The sequence below is a fragment of the Schistocerca gregaria genome, chromosome 9 (genome assembly GCF_023897955.1).
Source record: "Schistocerca gregaria isolate iqSchGreg1 chromosome 9, iqSchGreg1.2, whole genome shotgun sequence".
NCBI lineage: Eukaryota > Metazoa > Arthropoda > Insecta > Orthoptera > Acrididae > Schistocerca > Schistocerca gregaria.
In genome coordinates, this window is record NC_064928.1 from 256,863,347 (window position 1) to 256,879,262 (window position 15,916).

Below are 15,916 nucleotides of genomic sequence, written 5' to 3' on the forward strand. Positions count from 1 at the left end.
ACATGAATATTGTACCATTATTGTTACTGTTAGTTTTGTTGTTGCTGTGACTGGTGCTGCTCCTGTCAGAGGAAATAGCACATGCTTTGGGCACTGATGCCGAAGTCTGAGAGAATTACATGGAAACAAAAGAATTCAAAGTATCAGATGATAATTTCACAAATATCAGCATGCATTGTGATGGTGAAGTTTAACTACTTCATCACAATATCCGTACCTGATGAGATATGGAAACACTATGAACAGGCTTTGTCAATGAATAGCTGTGAAATGGCACTCCCTAGGTATTTATTTACCGCTGTGTCAAAGGCTTCCTGCATGTGAAATTTATTTACAAAGCTTAATCATATAGAGGTGGCCGTGCGAAAAGCTACTGACACTAAGGTCCATGCCCACAACATGCAGCAGCTGGCTTTGTGATTTTGTTTACGATCATGGCATAAAGTAAGATAACTAGGAATTGTACACATTTAGAGCAAAATGGTAAGCTGTTAGGAATAAGTGGGATTAGGGGTATAAAAACTCATTCGTCTGAACCTCTTGCTGTCAAAATTTCCACTTTCACGTTGTTATGTTCGAAAGAACTAACAGTAAGCCTCTGTGAGTGAAGGGTTCTGTGATGTTAGATAATGCATGAAGCTTGAGGTCAGAGTTACAGTGTGCCTTTCTTTCAGAAGGACTTTTCGTGAGCAAAGTAAAGCCACTGTTCTCGAGCCGCAGCAAGTCTCACCTCATCATCTTCATGTTCTGGTGTATTCAGAAAACTGAACAGTTTTATAGACATTTTTATTCATATACAAAACAAAATGAAATGAGTAGGCTCTACAATCATGAAGCAAACTTAATAAACTTATTTTTCCTATGAACGAATATAAATAAAACTTTTCTGTAGAAAGAGCAAATAAAAATATAATTAAGTTTTTAACATGAAGCAAAATCAGTAAATCCACATTTCCTAGCCAAATGCTCTGTTAGTTTGGTTTAATAAATACTATCCTGCTTAATTCTGTCTGTGACTTAAACTTCCAAAAATACATCTGTCACTGAGTTAAAAACAATTAACAGTGCCATCTGCTGGTTCTTTGGTGTATTACACAGTCATGATTAAACACCCAAACTATTAAGCTCAGTAGAAGGTTTTAGATGAAACTTCAAATTACTTTTTCCATGATATGACTTTGACAAAATGAAGCCTACACGTTGGCCCAAGCTATGCTAAAGTTACTTGTGAAAACCCCATGAAAATTTGTCTGGTAGGTTTGGAGATTAGTCTGTTTAAACAGACAGACAGAACATTTTTACAATTCTATTATTATTATTATTATTATTATTATTATTATTATTATGATAGAAAGTACTACGTACATACATGTAAGAACAATAGTGGAAATTCCTGGACGGAACAATATATAAAATAAGGGAAAGGCAACCACTCACCTGCAGTGGACGGACATGTAGAGCATAGAAACAAGCAAAAGAAAACAATATTCACACTAGCCCTTGCTCTGTTTGTAGTAAAAGTTCACTCTCTCTCTCTCTCTCTCTCTCTCTCTCTCTCTCTCTCACACACACACACACACACACACACACACACACACACATAAACTCACACTCTCATGGCCATGGATAAATAGTCTTGCTGTGGAAATGACAGTATGTACACACATTTAATATATTCAAAGCAGTCTCGAGTAGAAACAGGAAAGGATATGCCAAGCACAAATCACATATCGGTCATATGCAACTATGACTGAAATGGGCACTTCACCACCGACAATGGATGTTGGCACAGTGGCAGAGCACTGCACAGTCTGATTAATCCTGATATGATCTTCATGATGTCAATGGAAGGGTGTGGATCTGTTGTCTTCCAGGGGAACTGGTCCTTGAATACTGTACTGCAGGACGCGGAGACAAGCTGGTGGTGGCTCCATTATGCTATGGGGAACAGTCACGTGGGCCTCCACGGGTCCAGTGGATTTTGTGCAAGGCATTACGACAGCCAAGAGTCGTACACTGGTCGCAGACAGTGTACACATCTTCGCGACTATCACCTTTCCCGACGGCAGTGTCAGTTTTCAACAAGATGATGTGCCGTGTCATAAGGCCAATAGTGTGGTGGACTGGTTTGAGGAACACAATGCTGAGTTCCAATTAATGTGATGGCCAGCCAATTCACCAGATCTGAACCCTATAGAATACATCTGGGATGTGACAATGTGGCATCAGAGCTTGTGGCTCCCCTCTCCACGATTTATGGGAATTAAGTGACTTGTGTGTGCGACCTACCGAGGTCTCATTGCTTCAAAGACACAATGCGTTGCCACTGTTATCCGTGTTAAAGGTGGACATATCGGCTATTACGTAGGTGGTCATAATGTCTAGCTGGTCAGAGTATGTGTATGACCATACTCACAGAAAATGTTTCAGTTACAAATATAAAAGTGATATTCAACCTTTATGGAGACTTCAGTACTTGTAAACAAGGACAACAGAAACAGTAATGTGGACACAGATGTTATTGTTGGGCATAAATGAAATGTAGCCACTTTTCTTTCTCCTGAGTTGTGTGATGCTTTTTGTGTAACATGTTCACCTGTGATACGAATACTTGTTACCCAAAGGACACCAACTGCATCAAAATGGATGAACTAAATCAAAATCTCTTCATCGTGTGAGGTGACTGCCAGAAATTATTCAGCTCTTTACTTTCTTACCTGGCTTCTTTCTGCTATCCTTGTCACTTTTTAAACCACGGAGCCACAAACATGTTGTACCACAACCTAATTTCAAAATGGATGGAGCCTGATTTTTATATTTAAAACTAGTCTGTGAATCTGGTATCTGATAACTCAAACTTTGTGTGAGTATTGCCCAGAGGGTTTGCAACTAATTGCGCCCACTATGTTTGCCTTCACTAAAATAGCTCCCTCGCATTCCTTCAACACCCACTTGTGGCCAGTATTATCCCCGATGGAAATCACCTCTTTAGATTTTCATCACATTCCATATAATGGAGTTTAATCAAATCTCAAACAAATTCTGAGTTAATATTATTGTTCTAGCTTTTGCTCAATTCGTAGAAACCAGTTTATTTTACAGCCAAGGACTGCTCTGTAGACCCACTCATCTCAGTCTTCAGACTCGTTCATAAGCTCATCACAACGGTGTCACATTCTCCCAGCCACAAGGTGCAATGCGACAAGAGCTGGCGGAAGACATATGGTGCAGCAAGTCTGAGTTCCTGCTGTGCTCATCGGGCTTGCTGACAATGGAGTGTTGTTTACTGCAGTGCTATGGTGATGAAGGTGGATTCTACATAATTTAACAGGTGAGATGTGATTTCTACTAGATGGACCAGGAATAAGCTGGGGAGTACCTGCTAGGGTAATTTCAAGCTATTAGTTGTTTAATTATCTGGAATTAGTAACGTGAGCAAGGTTCCCAAGCCAATGTAATAAGATTTTTCTTAAGCTTTCCTACTGCACTCTAACAACCACTTGCTACAGTTTCCAACAGTCACGTACTAAAATTGTAAAAATTGGTACATTTCTTTCAATCATCATCTTGTCCACATTATTCTGTCCCATATAAAGCTAAAAAGCTCAATTATGGATGAAGGTTTGTAAATATCACCAGATCCTGCTTTAAAAGTAAAAGCACAACTTGAAATGTAAAACAAATTTTGATAACAGATTAATTAAAAGAAAGCTTTCCTTTGATTCCTGATTTCAGAAAAAACTTAGAAAAATATTTCTTATTTGCTGAAGGAATTGCCTAGTTTCAGCATTGAGTCATTATGGGAATAGTTCCCAAAATATTTTCATCTTTGCCCTCTAGTTTTCAAATATTTGCTTTATTATTTTGAAGTGGTAAGAGAATGAGATAGGGAGCTCTACACAACAGAAAAAATGTTTATTAAGCAATAGTAATCTAGGATGGAATAACGACAATATTATTTAAAGATAGATTACTACTCATCTTACAGTGGAGATGCTGAGTTGCAGATAGGCACAACAAAAGGACTGTAACAAGTTAGCTTTCAGCGAAAAAAGCCTTCATCTGAATTCGACAATTCAACAACAACAACAACAACAACACACACACACACACACACACACACACACACACACACACACACAAACACAACAAAAATAAATAATAAAAAAAAGAAAAAACCACAACCATAGTCTCCGGCTACCAAGGCCAGACTGTGGAGCAGCAACACACGATGGGAGAAGCAATCAGGGAGGTGGGGAGCGGAAGGGATGGCAGCAAAGTGGTGGAGACGGTACAGTGCAGTTTGCAGGAGCATACAGGGATGATGTGGAGACAGGGCAGGACAGCTAGGTGCAACTGGGAGGTTAGGCAAAGAGTGGAGGGGGTGGGGGCAATGGAAAAAAAAGTGGAAAGACTGTGGGTGCATTGGTGGAATAGAGGGCTGCATAGTGCTAGAATGGAAACAGGAAAGGGGATAGGTGGGTGAAGAACAATGACTAATGGAGGTTGAGGCCATGAGGGTTAGTGATTCAGCATCTCCGTTAAGTGGTGAGTAGCAGTGAACCTTCTTTTCACAATACTGTCAAATGTTTATTAAGACCATTTTTAATTTTAGATAGTTGCTGGAAGCATGACTGTAAGTCCTGTGTGTCATTCAGTGTCAAGGAGAGTGATGTGAAGCATTACTCACGTGTCACTTCTTGAAGAATGTTAATTGCTTCCACTGAACAGTCACAATAAGCTTAATGAATAGTATGTGACTAGAGCAGGCACAAATTTTGCCATGCTCTTCAAATAAAAGTGTAGCTATATTCTGATATTACACATTTGTAAGCAAGAGTGAAAGAAAATGCAAAGATCAAAGTATTATGGGGCCAAAATAATTTATTCATTAAACATTTAATTACCGTACATGTCAAGGTCATGAGTAACAAGGGTGAAGCACCCGGAAGACATATTTAGTTGTCAGCAGGTAAACAAGTGATTGCACAATGTAAATGATTGAGTTGCAGTTCTCTGTGATCGGTAAAATGGTCACAAGACCCCATTAGGGTTGTCGCTGGACCTAGTAATGTGTGAGGAGTATCAGATGTTGAGCGATCGCAGTGAAGGACACGAAAATGACTCTTACTCTTGCGAGACTGCACTATTGGTGCCTGAAAATTTGAAGGGGGCCTCAATTGTGGGTTACCATTTGGCCAGCTGGTCAAATCGTGGGACACCCAGATTTGTGGACATTTGGATGTAACAGTGACCTGAAATGTCACAGGAATGTGAAGGCAGCCACACTCGTCACCGAAGTTCCAATTGACCGTGTACGACCACCTAAAGTGAGGATCACTGTATTGTGCACCGAGCGCACCACAATTCTACATCTACACCTGCCGTCTGAGAACAAGTAATGGACTTCCTGTAACATTCTGTGTCATCCCACACCATCGGTTGGAGGCCAGCAGCAGAAAGACTACGAAATTACTGTCCTGTGCCCAGGCGCTGCATTTCAAGAGGTGCCTCGCCTGAGAACTAAGGACAGCCAACAAATGCTGTCGTGCCGTGTTCGGTAATGAATTACCGCCACCAGATAACCGTTGTCAGCTAGTAAGTTGGTGACCGGGGGGAGAGGTCCAATTCTTTCAATGTTCCGAGAGGTGCATAGGAGTTACTCTCGGCATAACGGAGCAGGGAGTCACTGACGATATGTTTGGGTGACAGTCGGTGGTTATCGAGGCAACTCTGACGGCAAAATGGTACGTCACGGGCATCCCGCATCCCCACTGTTTTAGAGATCTCGTGCAAAAGTATAGTGGTGCCACAATGTGACAGGACAATGCACGTGCTGGCTGTGTGATGTTGAGGAGGTATTCTGAGACCTGTCCCCTATGGAAAAGGTTTGAGACCATCTCAAATGTCAACTTCACTCTGGCACCAGGGTACTGAGACCCCTTACAACAGTTGTGGGCCCAATTGTCTCAGGAGAGAAAACAATGTCTTTATGACACCCAACCCAAGAGAATCAGTGCACACATCTAGCACAGAGAGGGTGCAACATTATACTGATAAGTTGGATCACACTGCCAAGTTCCTTGTAAATGTAACTTGATTTTGTAATCACTGAGATAACATCATAAACCCTCTCACAATCAGTGAAGTTTATTTCGTTGCCTCCTCCACTTCCAGGTGCTTTATTATTATTATTATTTTTTGTCAAGTAGTGTCCTTATTTTTATGAAAAATATGATCAGACGTCTTGCATACGAAGATATTTTTACTTTTTCAACAATATGAAAAGGACAGTTGCTACTCACCATATACTAGAGATGCTGAGTCACAGATAATCACATCTATTGTTGACAAAGGCCTTAATGGCTGAAAGCTTTATTTGTGACAGTCTTATTGTTGTGCCTATCTGTGAATCAGCATCTTCATTATATGGTGAGTAGCAACTTTCTTTTTCATTATACTGTTACATTCCATCCTGGATATTCCATTGTTTCATTTTTAATCTTTTGTTTTGGGTGGTTTTTGCAACTATACATGCCCACTTGTGTGCTTTAGAGAAAGTGTACACTAAATGTAATGATACACCAATGTCCTCAAACAGGTCAAACTTACTATGATGTATTATTTCAATTTTTTCTTAACATAGCCATCCATAGATTAGATTAGATTAATAGTTGTTCCATAGATCATGAATACGACACTTCGTAATGATGTGGAACATGTCAGGTCAATAAAAGACGTCTGTACAAGATATTACATTACACAAAATATATTTTAACAATTAGCTTTTTAGCAATTTTAACAATTAGCTTTTTAGGCATATCTGTACAGTAGAAAGGCAATACAAATCTTACCATTCCTGTAGGTCACTGGAACCACAAAGTAAGAATTGCCTTCATTTCTGTCATCAAAGGCCATGAAAACCTTCAACAGGTCCAAAACATAACCAAACAGCAACTTTCGGAAACCCATACAGAGGTTGACCTTTTCCTCTGAGAGAACATATTCCTTGTAGTTACTACTAATTGTGACGTCCATTTGTCCTTCATTTGTAAATATAGGAAAATCACAAAGCTGTGGAAATACAAAAGTGTGTTAGACTTTACACTTGTAAATAGCGTAATTACACACATGAATCTAAAAGCATAAAATTATGTAAGAAAATAACTACTGTCAATGGTGGCACATGCTCCTAAGTGTTTCTTTCTCATATTAGGTCATGTTATCTGCATTTCCAAACTATTATTACTACATGAAAAACATTAAAGTCTTTCAGGTAACAGACATATGTGCCACAGCATAGCTCAGGCATTGCTGAGGTTCAATTTCTCTTTTCAACCTCTGTAAGCCCACAGATGTTCCTTTGGCAGTGAGGGCAAGAACGGATGTCCCTAGTAATATGCTCATTTGAACTGGTTGAAGGACCAACTCAAATGCAAGTCAGATTCTGTGGAAACACACAAGTTGACCCAGACTGAATGGTTGCAACTGATAACCAAAGCAGTTACCATGTGTGTCTTCACTGTAATGGAATAATTTTCTTACAGTTGCTCAACAACGCATTTAGTTATTTATTTATCATAACATAGTATGATGGACCTTGCCGTTGGTGGGGAGGCTTGCGTGCCTCAGCGATACAGATGGCCGTACCGTAGGTGCAACCACAACGGAGGGGTATCTGTTGAGAGGCCAGACAAACGTGTGGTTCCTGAAGAGGGGCAGCAGCCTTTTCAGTAGTTGCAGGGGCAACAGTCTGGATGATTGACTGATCTGGCTTTGCAACATTAACCAAAACGGCCTTGCTGTGCTGGTACTGCGAACGGCTGAAAGCAAGGGGAAACTACAGCCGTAATTTTTCCCGAGGACATGCAGCTTTACTGTATGATTAAATGATGATGGCATCCTCTTGGGTAAAATATTCCGGAGGTAAAATAGTCCCCCATTCGGATCTCCGGGCGGGGACTACTCAGGAGGATGTCGTTATCAGGAGAAAGAAAACTGGCATTCTACGGATCGGAGCGTGGAATGTCAGATCCCTTAATCGGGCAGGTAGGTTAGAAAATTTAAAAAGGGAAATGGATAGGTTAAAGTTAGATATAGTGGGAATTAGTGAGGTTCGGTGGCAGGAGGAACAAGACTTCTGGTCAGGTGACTACAGGGTTATAAACACAAAATCAAATAGGGGTAATGCAGGAGTAGGTTTAATAATGAATAGGAAAATAGGAATGCGGGTAAGCTACTACAAACAGCATAGTGAACGCATTATTGTGGCCAAGATAGATACGAAGCCCACACCTACTACAGTAGTACAAGTTTATATGCCAACTAGCTCTGCAGATGATGAAGAAATTGAAGAAATGTACGATGAAATAAAAGAAATTATTCAGATAGTGAAGGGAGACGAAAATTTAATAGTAATGGGTGACTGGAATTCGAGTGTAGAAAAGGGAGAGAAGGAAACATAGTAGGTGAATATGGATTGGGGCTAAGAAATGAAAGAGGAAGCCGCCTAGTAGAATTTTGCACAGAGCACAACTTAATCATAGCTAACACTTGGTTTAAGAATCATGAAAGAAGGTTGTATACGTGGAAGAACCCTGGAGATACTAAAAGGTATCAGATAGATTATATAATGGTAAGACAGAGATTTAGGAACCAGGTTTTAAGTCGTAAGACATTTCCAGGGGCAGATGTGGACTCTGACCACAATCTATTGGTTATGACCTGTAGATTAAAACTGAAGAAACTGCAAAAATGTGAGAAATTAAGGAGATGGGACCTGGATAAACTGAAAGAACCAGAGGTTGTACAGAGTTTCAGAGAGAGCATAAGGGAACAATTGACAGGAATAGGGGAAAGAAATACAGTAGAAGAAGAATGGGTAGCTCTGAGGGATGTAGTAGTGAAGGCAGCAGAGGATAAAGTAGGGACAAAGACAAGGGCTGCTAGAAATCCTTGGGTAACAGAAGAAATATTGAATTTAATTGATGAAAGGAGAAAATATAAAAATGCAGTAAATGAAGCAAGCAAAAAAGAATACAAACGTCTCAAAAATGAGATCGACAGGAAGTGCAAAATGGCTAAACAGGGATGGCTAGAGGACAAATGTAAGGATGTAGAAGCTTATCTCACTAGGGGTAAGATAGATACTGCCTACAGGAAAATTAAAGGGACCTTTGGAGAGAAGAGAACCACGTGTATGAATATCAAGAGCTCAGATGGCAGCCCAGTTCTAAGCAAAGAAGGGAAGGCAGAAAGGTGGAAGGAGTATATAGAAGGCTTATACAAGGGCGATGTACTTGAGGACAATATTATGGAAATAGAAGAGGATGTAGATGAAGACGAAATGGGAGATACGATACTGCGTGAAGAGTTTGACAGAGCACTGAAAGACCTGAGTCGAAACAAGGCCCCCGGAGTAGACCACATTCCATTAGAACTACTGACGGCCTTGGGAGAGCCAGTCATGACAAAACTCTACCAGCTGGTGAGCAAGATGTATGAGACAGGCGAAATACCCTCAGACTTCAAGAAGAATATAATAATTCCAATCCCAAAGAAAGCAGGTGCTGACAGATGTGAAAATTACCGAACTATCAGTTTAATAAGCCACGGCTGCAAAATACTAACGCGAATTCTTTACAGACGAATGGAAAAACTGGTAGATGCAGACCTCGGGGAGGATCAGTTTGGATTCCGTCGAAATGTTGGAACACGTGAGGCAATACTGACCTTACGACTTATCTTAGAAGAAAGATTAAGAAAAGGCAAACCTACGTTTCTAGCATTTGTAGACTTAGAGAAAGCTTTTGACAATGTTGACTGGAATACTCTTTTTCAAATTCTAAAGGTGGCAGGGGTAAAATACAGGGAGCGAAAGGCTATTTATAATTTGTACAGAAACCAGATGGCAGTAATAAGAGTTGAGGGGCATGAAAGGGAAGCAGTGGTTGGGAAAGGAGTGAGACAGGGTTGTAGCCTCTCCCCGATGTTATTCAATCTGTATATTGAGCAAGCAGTAAAGGAAACAAAAGAAAAATTTGGAGTATGTATTAAAATTCATGGAGACGAAGTAAAAACTTTGAGGTTCGCCGATGACATTGTAATTCTGTCAGAGACGGCAAAGGACTTGGAAGAGCAGTTGAATGGAATGGACAGTGTCTTGAAAGGAGGATATAAGATGAACATTAACAAAAGCAAAACGAGGATAATGGAATGTAGTCAAATTAAATTGGGTGATGCTGAGGGAATTAGATTAGGAAATGAGACACTTAAAGTAGTAAAGGAGTTTTGCTATTTAGGAAGTAAAATAACTGATGATGGTCGAAGTAGAGAGGATATAAAATGTAGACTGGCAATGGCAAGGAAAGCGTTTCTGAAGAAGAGAAATTTGTTAACATCGAATATAGATTTATGTATCAGGAAGTCGTTTCTGAAAGTATTTGTTTGGAGTGTAGCCATGTATGGAAGTGAAACATGGACGATAACTAGTTTGGACAAGAAGAGAATAGAAGCTTTCGAAATGTGGTGCTATAGAAGAATACTGAAGATAAGGTGGATAGATCACGTAACTAATGAGGAGGTATTTAATAGGATTGGGGAGAAGAGAAGTTTGTGGCACAACTTGACTAGAAGAAGGGATCGGTTGGTAGGACATGTTTTGAGGCATCAAGGGATCACAAATTTAGCATTGGGGGGCAGCGTGGAGGGTAAAAATCGTAGAGGGAGACCGAGAGATGAGTACACTAAGCAGATTCAGAAGGATGTAGGTTGCAGTAGGTACTGGGAGATGAAGCAGCTTGCACAGGATAGAGTAGCATGGAGAGCTGCATCAAACCAGTCTCAGGACTGAAGACAACAACAACAACAACATAGTATTTGTGTGCATATTCCTCTGTTCTTGGAGTTCGTTTTCACAACAAAGAGTGAGAGTGTTCAGTATCTTTTAGAAATACATTTCTCCGCTTTAAGCTCAAACATTGACAATATTAGAAAAGGATACATTGCTACTCACTGTTTAGAGGAAATATTGAATTGAAGACAGGCACAACAGAAAGACTACTAAATATTTAAACTTTTGACTGGATGGCCTTCTTCTGAAAGAGATAAAAAAACACACACACACACACACACACACACAACTACAGTCTCTGGCTGCCAAGGCCACACTGCAAGCAGCAGCGCATGATGGGTAAGCCATTGTGGGTAGTGCAGGTAAAGAGGACGCTGGGAGGGGGAGAAATAGCAGGGTAGGAGCAGAAGACAAAGTACTGCTTGTGGTAGCACACCGAGACAAGGTAGAGAGAGGATAGGGCAGCTGGGTGCAGTCAGACGGAGGGCAGAGGGGGAGAGTAGGGCAGAAAAGGAGACAAGTAAAAAGACTGTGTATGGACTTATTGAATATAAATTTGTGTAGTGCTGGAGTGGGAACAGGTAACGGGATAGTCAGTCACTGTCCTTCTCCCACCTATCCCTTTCCTATCATGCAGAGTTGTTCACAGTCCAGCCTCAACAGCCAGAGACTGTAGTCACATGCGTGTGGGCTGCTTTTTCATGAAAGTGTGTGTGTGTGTGTGTGTGTGTGTGTGTGTGTGTGTGTGTGTGTGTGTGTGTGTTGGTGTGGGTGAGTGGGTGGGTGTTTTGTCCATTTCAGAAGAATGCCTTCTGGCTGAAAGCTTATGCATTTAGTAGTATTTTTGTGGTGCCTGTCTGCAACTCGACATCTCCGCTATATGGTAAGTAGCAATCCATCTTTTTCTAATATTATTGTTATTCCAGCCTGGATTTTTTATAGTTCGATTCAGCTTTAAGCTTGGAAGAGAAGAGGGAAATGAAGAAGCTCAGTCGGCTGATGCCTCAGCTCACATTGAAACTAGTACAAACAAGCTGAGGTAAAACATTTTGCAGGTGTTTTAGTGTAAATACATATAACAGAAATAGTTGGATTTGCACCTGCATTTCTACAAATAAACAATTTTGTCTTCTGTGTTTGCTGTTTGTTAGCTGGCATGTCATATCCGACTCATCTAACAGAGAAGGTTAAGAAGTGTGGGGAATCTATTGCACGTAAGAATGATTGCTGCTCGCATCCCATGTGCTAGTTGCATTCTGGCCCGGGATGCTGGAGGTAGCGGTAATGTGTGCATGAGATGTGCTCGCCTGTGTGTGTGAATGAAATGTGTTTCTCTTTTACTGATGAAGGCTGTGGCTGAAAGCTCTGTGTACGTGCCTTTTAACTGTGCCTGTCTGCAGTTTAGAGTGTCGTCTCTATGGTAAGTAGCAATTTCTCTTTTCCTACATTATTGACATAAGAATGATTATTTAGATTTAACAGTCCTTGGGAAAGCAGAAATTAGGCAACAGATTGGCTCAGCTTTTAGACAAAATGTACAAAGCTATAATAACAACTTAAGGAAAAATCGCTTTGTTCTCTCCAAAGTAACTGACTGTATTACGTTCTGCAGTGAATGTGAACTTGCCTTAAGTGGACAGGAGAATCTAACAATTCTGGAATATTCAGAGGGCTAATAAATTTCACTTCAGCTTTAGACACAGTTGTAAAAGAGCACATGTACAATGCTACAGTCTTTAAGAGCACATCCCAGGGTATCAAAATGATTTACTGGAGTGTATGTTACATTTATGCCATGAGGAAATTAATGCAGAAGGACCATGAAGAAATTAATGCAGAAGGAGTGGAGTCAGATTTTCCGTCTGTGATAAAATGTGAAACTTCTGATGTATCTTCTAAATTTCTGTTGGTTGCGGTATTTCAATTTCTCTTAGTTGTGGTATTCCATTATCTATTATGTACTGGATAAAATGTTAAAAGATTTTAGACATTTTTATATTCATCTGATAGTGATGCTTCCTCCTTAGCAGTTTGAATTTAAAATGCCCTCACTGATGGTGTCTACAAATAGAAAGAAAAAGTAACATCTCAAAGTTATGATGATACTTGGGTTGTGCACAGTTAACGTGCAGCGATCTGAATGACTGTTGGAGAAGTGTGTTATTTTGTGTATTATGTGCATTGTTATGCAATGAACTGAACTTAATTCTTGTCCAAGCTACAAATCAAAATAAGTAAAATTGTTTTCCATTACTACCGCAGAGGTGTCAATATTATTCTTTCATTCACCTCAAAAAGTGGCTGTTCTAGACTCAATTGTGAAACAAAGAGTCCCTTATGGATCAGTTACAAGATGGAGCTTTAAATCAGGAACAGTCCTTATAGATTACATAAATAAAGAGGCCATTCTACAATGTCTTCAACACACAGAAGCTACCAACAAAACAGACGGCAACTGAAAATCGAGCATATGGTCTATGGTTGAAACTGCAACAGCCAAAATTTTCCTTCTGGTTAGACTTATTTTATAAAATAATGCCCCATATGGATATCTTGTACAGCCAATTACAAAAGTGCACCACTGGTCCTGTCTCAATAAAGAAAGCAGCAGCGTAATCTGAAAACGAAATTCTGAAAATTAGAGACGATGTTGATATCATAATCGAGGAAGAACCAAATGTAACAAGAAGAAGGTGTGAGAACATGTGTACAGCAAAGAATATTTCAGCAGTGGAAGTATGTGAGACTGTAATTCAGTAGAGCAAAAACTGGTTTGAATTCTCCAGCACTTACAGGCCTCTATCGTACATGTCCAGCACTTCTTTCTTTCACTGAAACAAATCTTTCTACTGTTGTACAACCCTGTCCATTTTTAAACACAGTTAAGTTAAAAGCAGAACTACAAGCCATTTTTTCTCAGAACACTTTTCAAAAAATGGAAAGTGCAACAGTCCTTCTGAAGTTTTTGCCTGAAGGTAACCTGCAAAAACCAGTTGGTGATGTTATGAAATTATTGAAATTAGTTGCTACCATCGCAGTGACAACGTGTGAAGCAGCGAGATGTTTCTCCTTTTTGTTGTGAATCAAAATGTTCCTTACAAGGGAAACTCCACAACACACCACACTTGGAGTTAGTGGTAAGCTGGCCTATTGGATAGCCCGTCAAAAACTGAACACAGATACAGCATGAAAACGAGAAGGAGGTGTACTGAACAGTGAAAAAAAGAAAACACAAACAATGAATGGTTCAAATTTAACCTGTGCAATATCAAGTAATGTTAATGATCGTTGTATCGTAGTTGTGTGGTCATGGTGTTAGAGTGCGAAAGGAGAGACATGGGATCAATTCGCACTTGATCCAATATCACACACACACACACACACACACACACACACACACACACACACACACACACACAAACACACACACAAAATTACGAAATTTCCATCTGATCATTGACATGTCTGCTCGCTTTATTCAAATTTGTATACGGTTTAGGCGTAATGTTAGTTTGTAATACCAATGTGTAATGAAGGGACCTCCATAAGTGTGTACCGCCTATTTGTTCTATACAGATACCACATGTTATGCCTCTTGCGTTCCGTTTTGGAAGTTTTGACCCTTGAATTCCCTCATTGTAACACAGTTAACACCCATTTATTTGTTGTTTTCATTTCTGTGAGAGGTCTATGTGACACCTCACCTGCTATCACTATTAACCACAGTTACTTGTGATGTAATCTATTCTTACTTCTGTAATGAATATTGAGAACAGGCGATGTGCCGCATGGACTTCTCACAGAAGTGAAAACAACAAATAAATGGGCGTGAACTACGTTACAATGAAGGAATTCAAGAACCAAAACTTCCAAAGTGGAATCCAAGAGGCATAACATGTGGCATCCGTTTAGAAAAAATCGCAGGTACGTATGTCTGGAGGTCCCTTCGTTACACATTGCTGTTGCAAACTGACATTACACCACGACATATACACAAATTTGAATACAGTGAACAGACATGTGACTGACTATACAGGATGTTCGTAGTTTTGTGTGTGTGTGAGGGGCGGGGTGGGGTGGGGTGGAGGGGAGGAGGGGATGGATCATATGCAATTTGAATCCGGATCTCCTCTTTCGCAGTCTAACACCATGACCACATAAGCACGACAAGACGGTTGTTAACGTTACTTGATACTGCACAGATTAGATATGGACCATTCACTGTTTCTGTTTTCCTTTTTTTTTCCAAGTTCAGTACACCTTCTTCCTGTTTTCATGCTTGATCTTTGTTCAGTTTTTGACAGGCTATCCACTGGGGCATCTGACCACTAAATCTGAGGGGTGTGCAATGGGAAGTTTCCCTTGTTAGAAGTACTACTGATGAAGAAAGGTCGTCTGCTCTTGCCATGCTATCTAATTAAAAAGAAATGATCCACAGGTTTCTGGATTTCAACGAGTCAACGTAATATTCACCATGAAAAAGAAAACGAAGAGGGACACTTTCTCTATAAAAATACCTCCACAGGAAGTTCAACCCCATGAACATTGTCAGGTTCATTTAAAGGCAATTATAGAGCAACAGAAATAATTTAATAAACAAACTTCCATTTTAGGCCCCAGCTACCACTGACAAACTATATAAAGACTTTTTCACCTTATAGAGGACGGTCTCCTACAAAAAAGATGCAATGAATTCTGAAAATGATAGTTGCCATGGATGGGCTTTTGAAACTCAAAAGTAACCTATGAAACCCAATATATATTTCCAACTGCTGTTAAGTACACAACATCTCAGTATTTTAAAAGGGATGCCAGTAGCAGAGAGTGTAATTTATATGTCTTGTACTTCCAAATTTTCCAGTAAGTATCTACTGTTTTAAAAACTTTTATCTGAATTCTTTATTTATTAACAAATACTAAATCAAAACTTTAAAACAAATAACATTTATTTTAACTGTTGGCGTTTCACATTTTTGAATCAAATTTTAATTTATTATGAATAAAAAGAAAAGGAAGATTAGAGTTTAAAGTTCTGTCGAGATCGAGCCCATCAGAGATGGAGCA

The 15,916-nt window shown here is 39.8% G+C and overlaps 1 protein-coding gene across 3 annotated transcripts in view; it reads right to left on the reverse strand.

The window, feature by feature from the left end:
* Positions 1–15,916, reverse strand: part of LOC126291651 (endoribonuclease Dicer-like) — a 286,500-nt gene that overhangs the window by 81,900 nt on the left and 188,684 nt on the right. For all 3 annotated transcript variants that reach the window (XM_049985218.1, XM_049985216.1, XM_049985217.1), the window contains one exon: positions 6,855–7,074. In XM_049985218.1, coding sequence (XP_049841175.1) covers positions 6,855–7,074 — 220 coding nt within the window. The remainder of the gene's footprint in view (positions 1–6,854; positions 7,075–15,916) is intronic.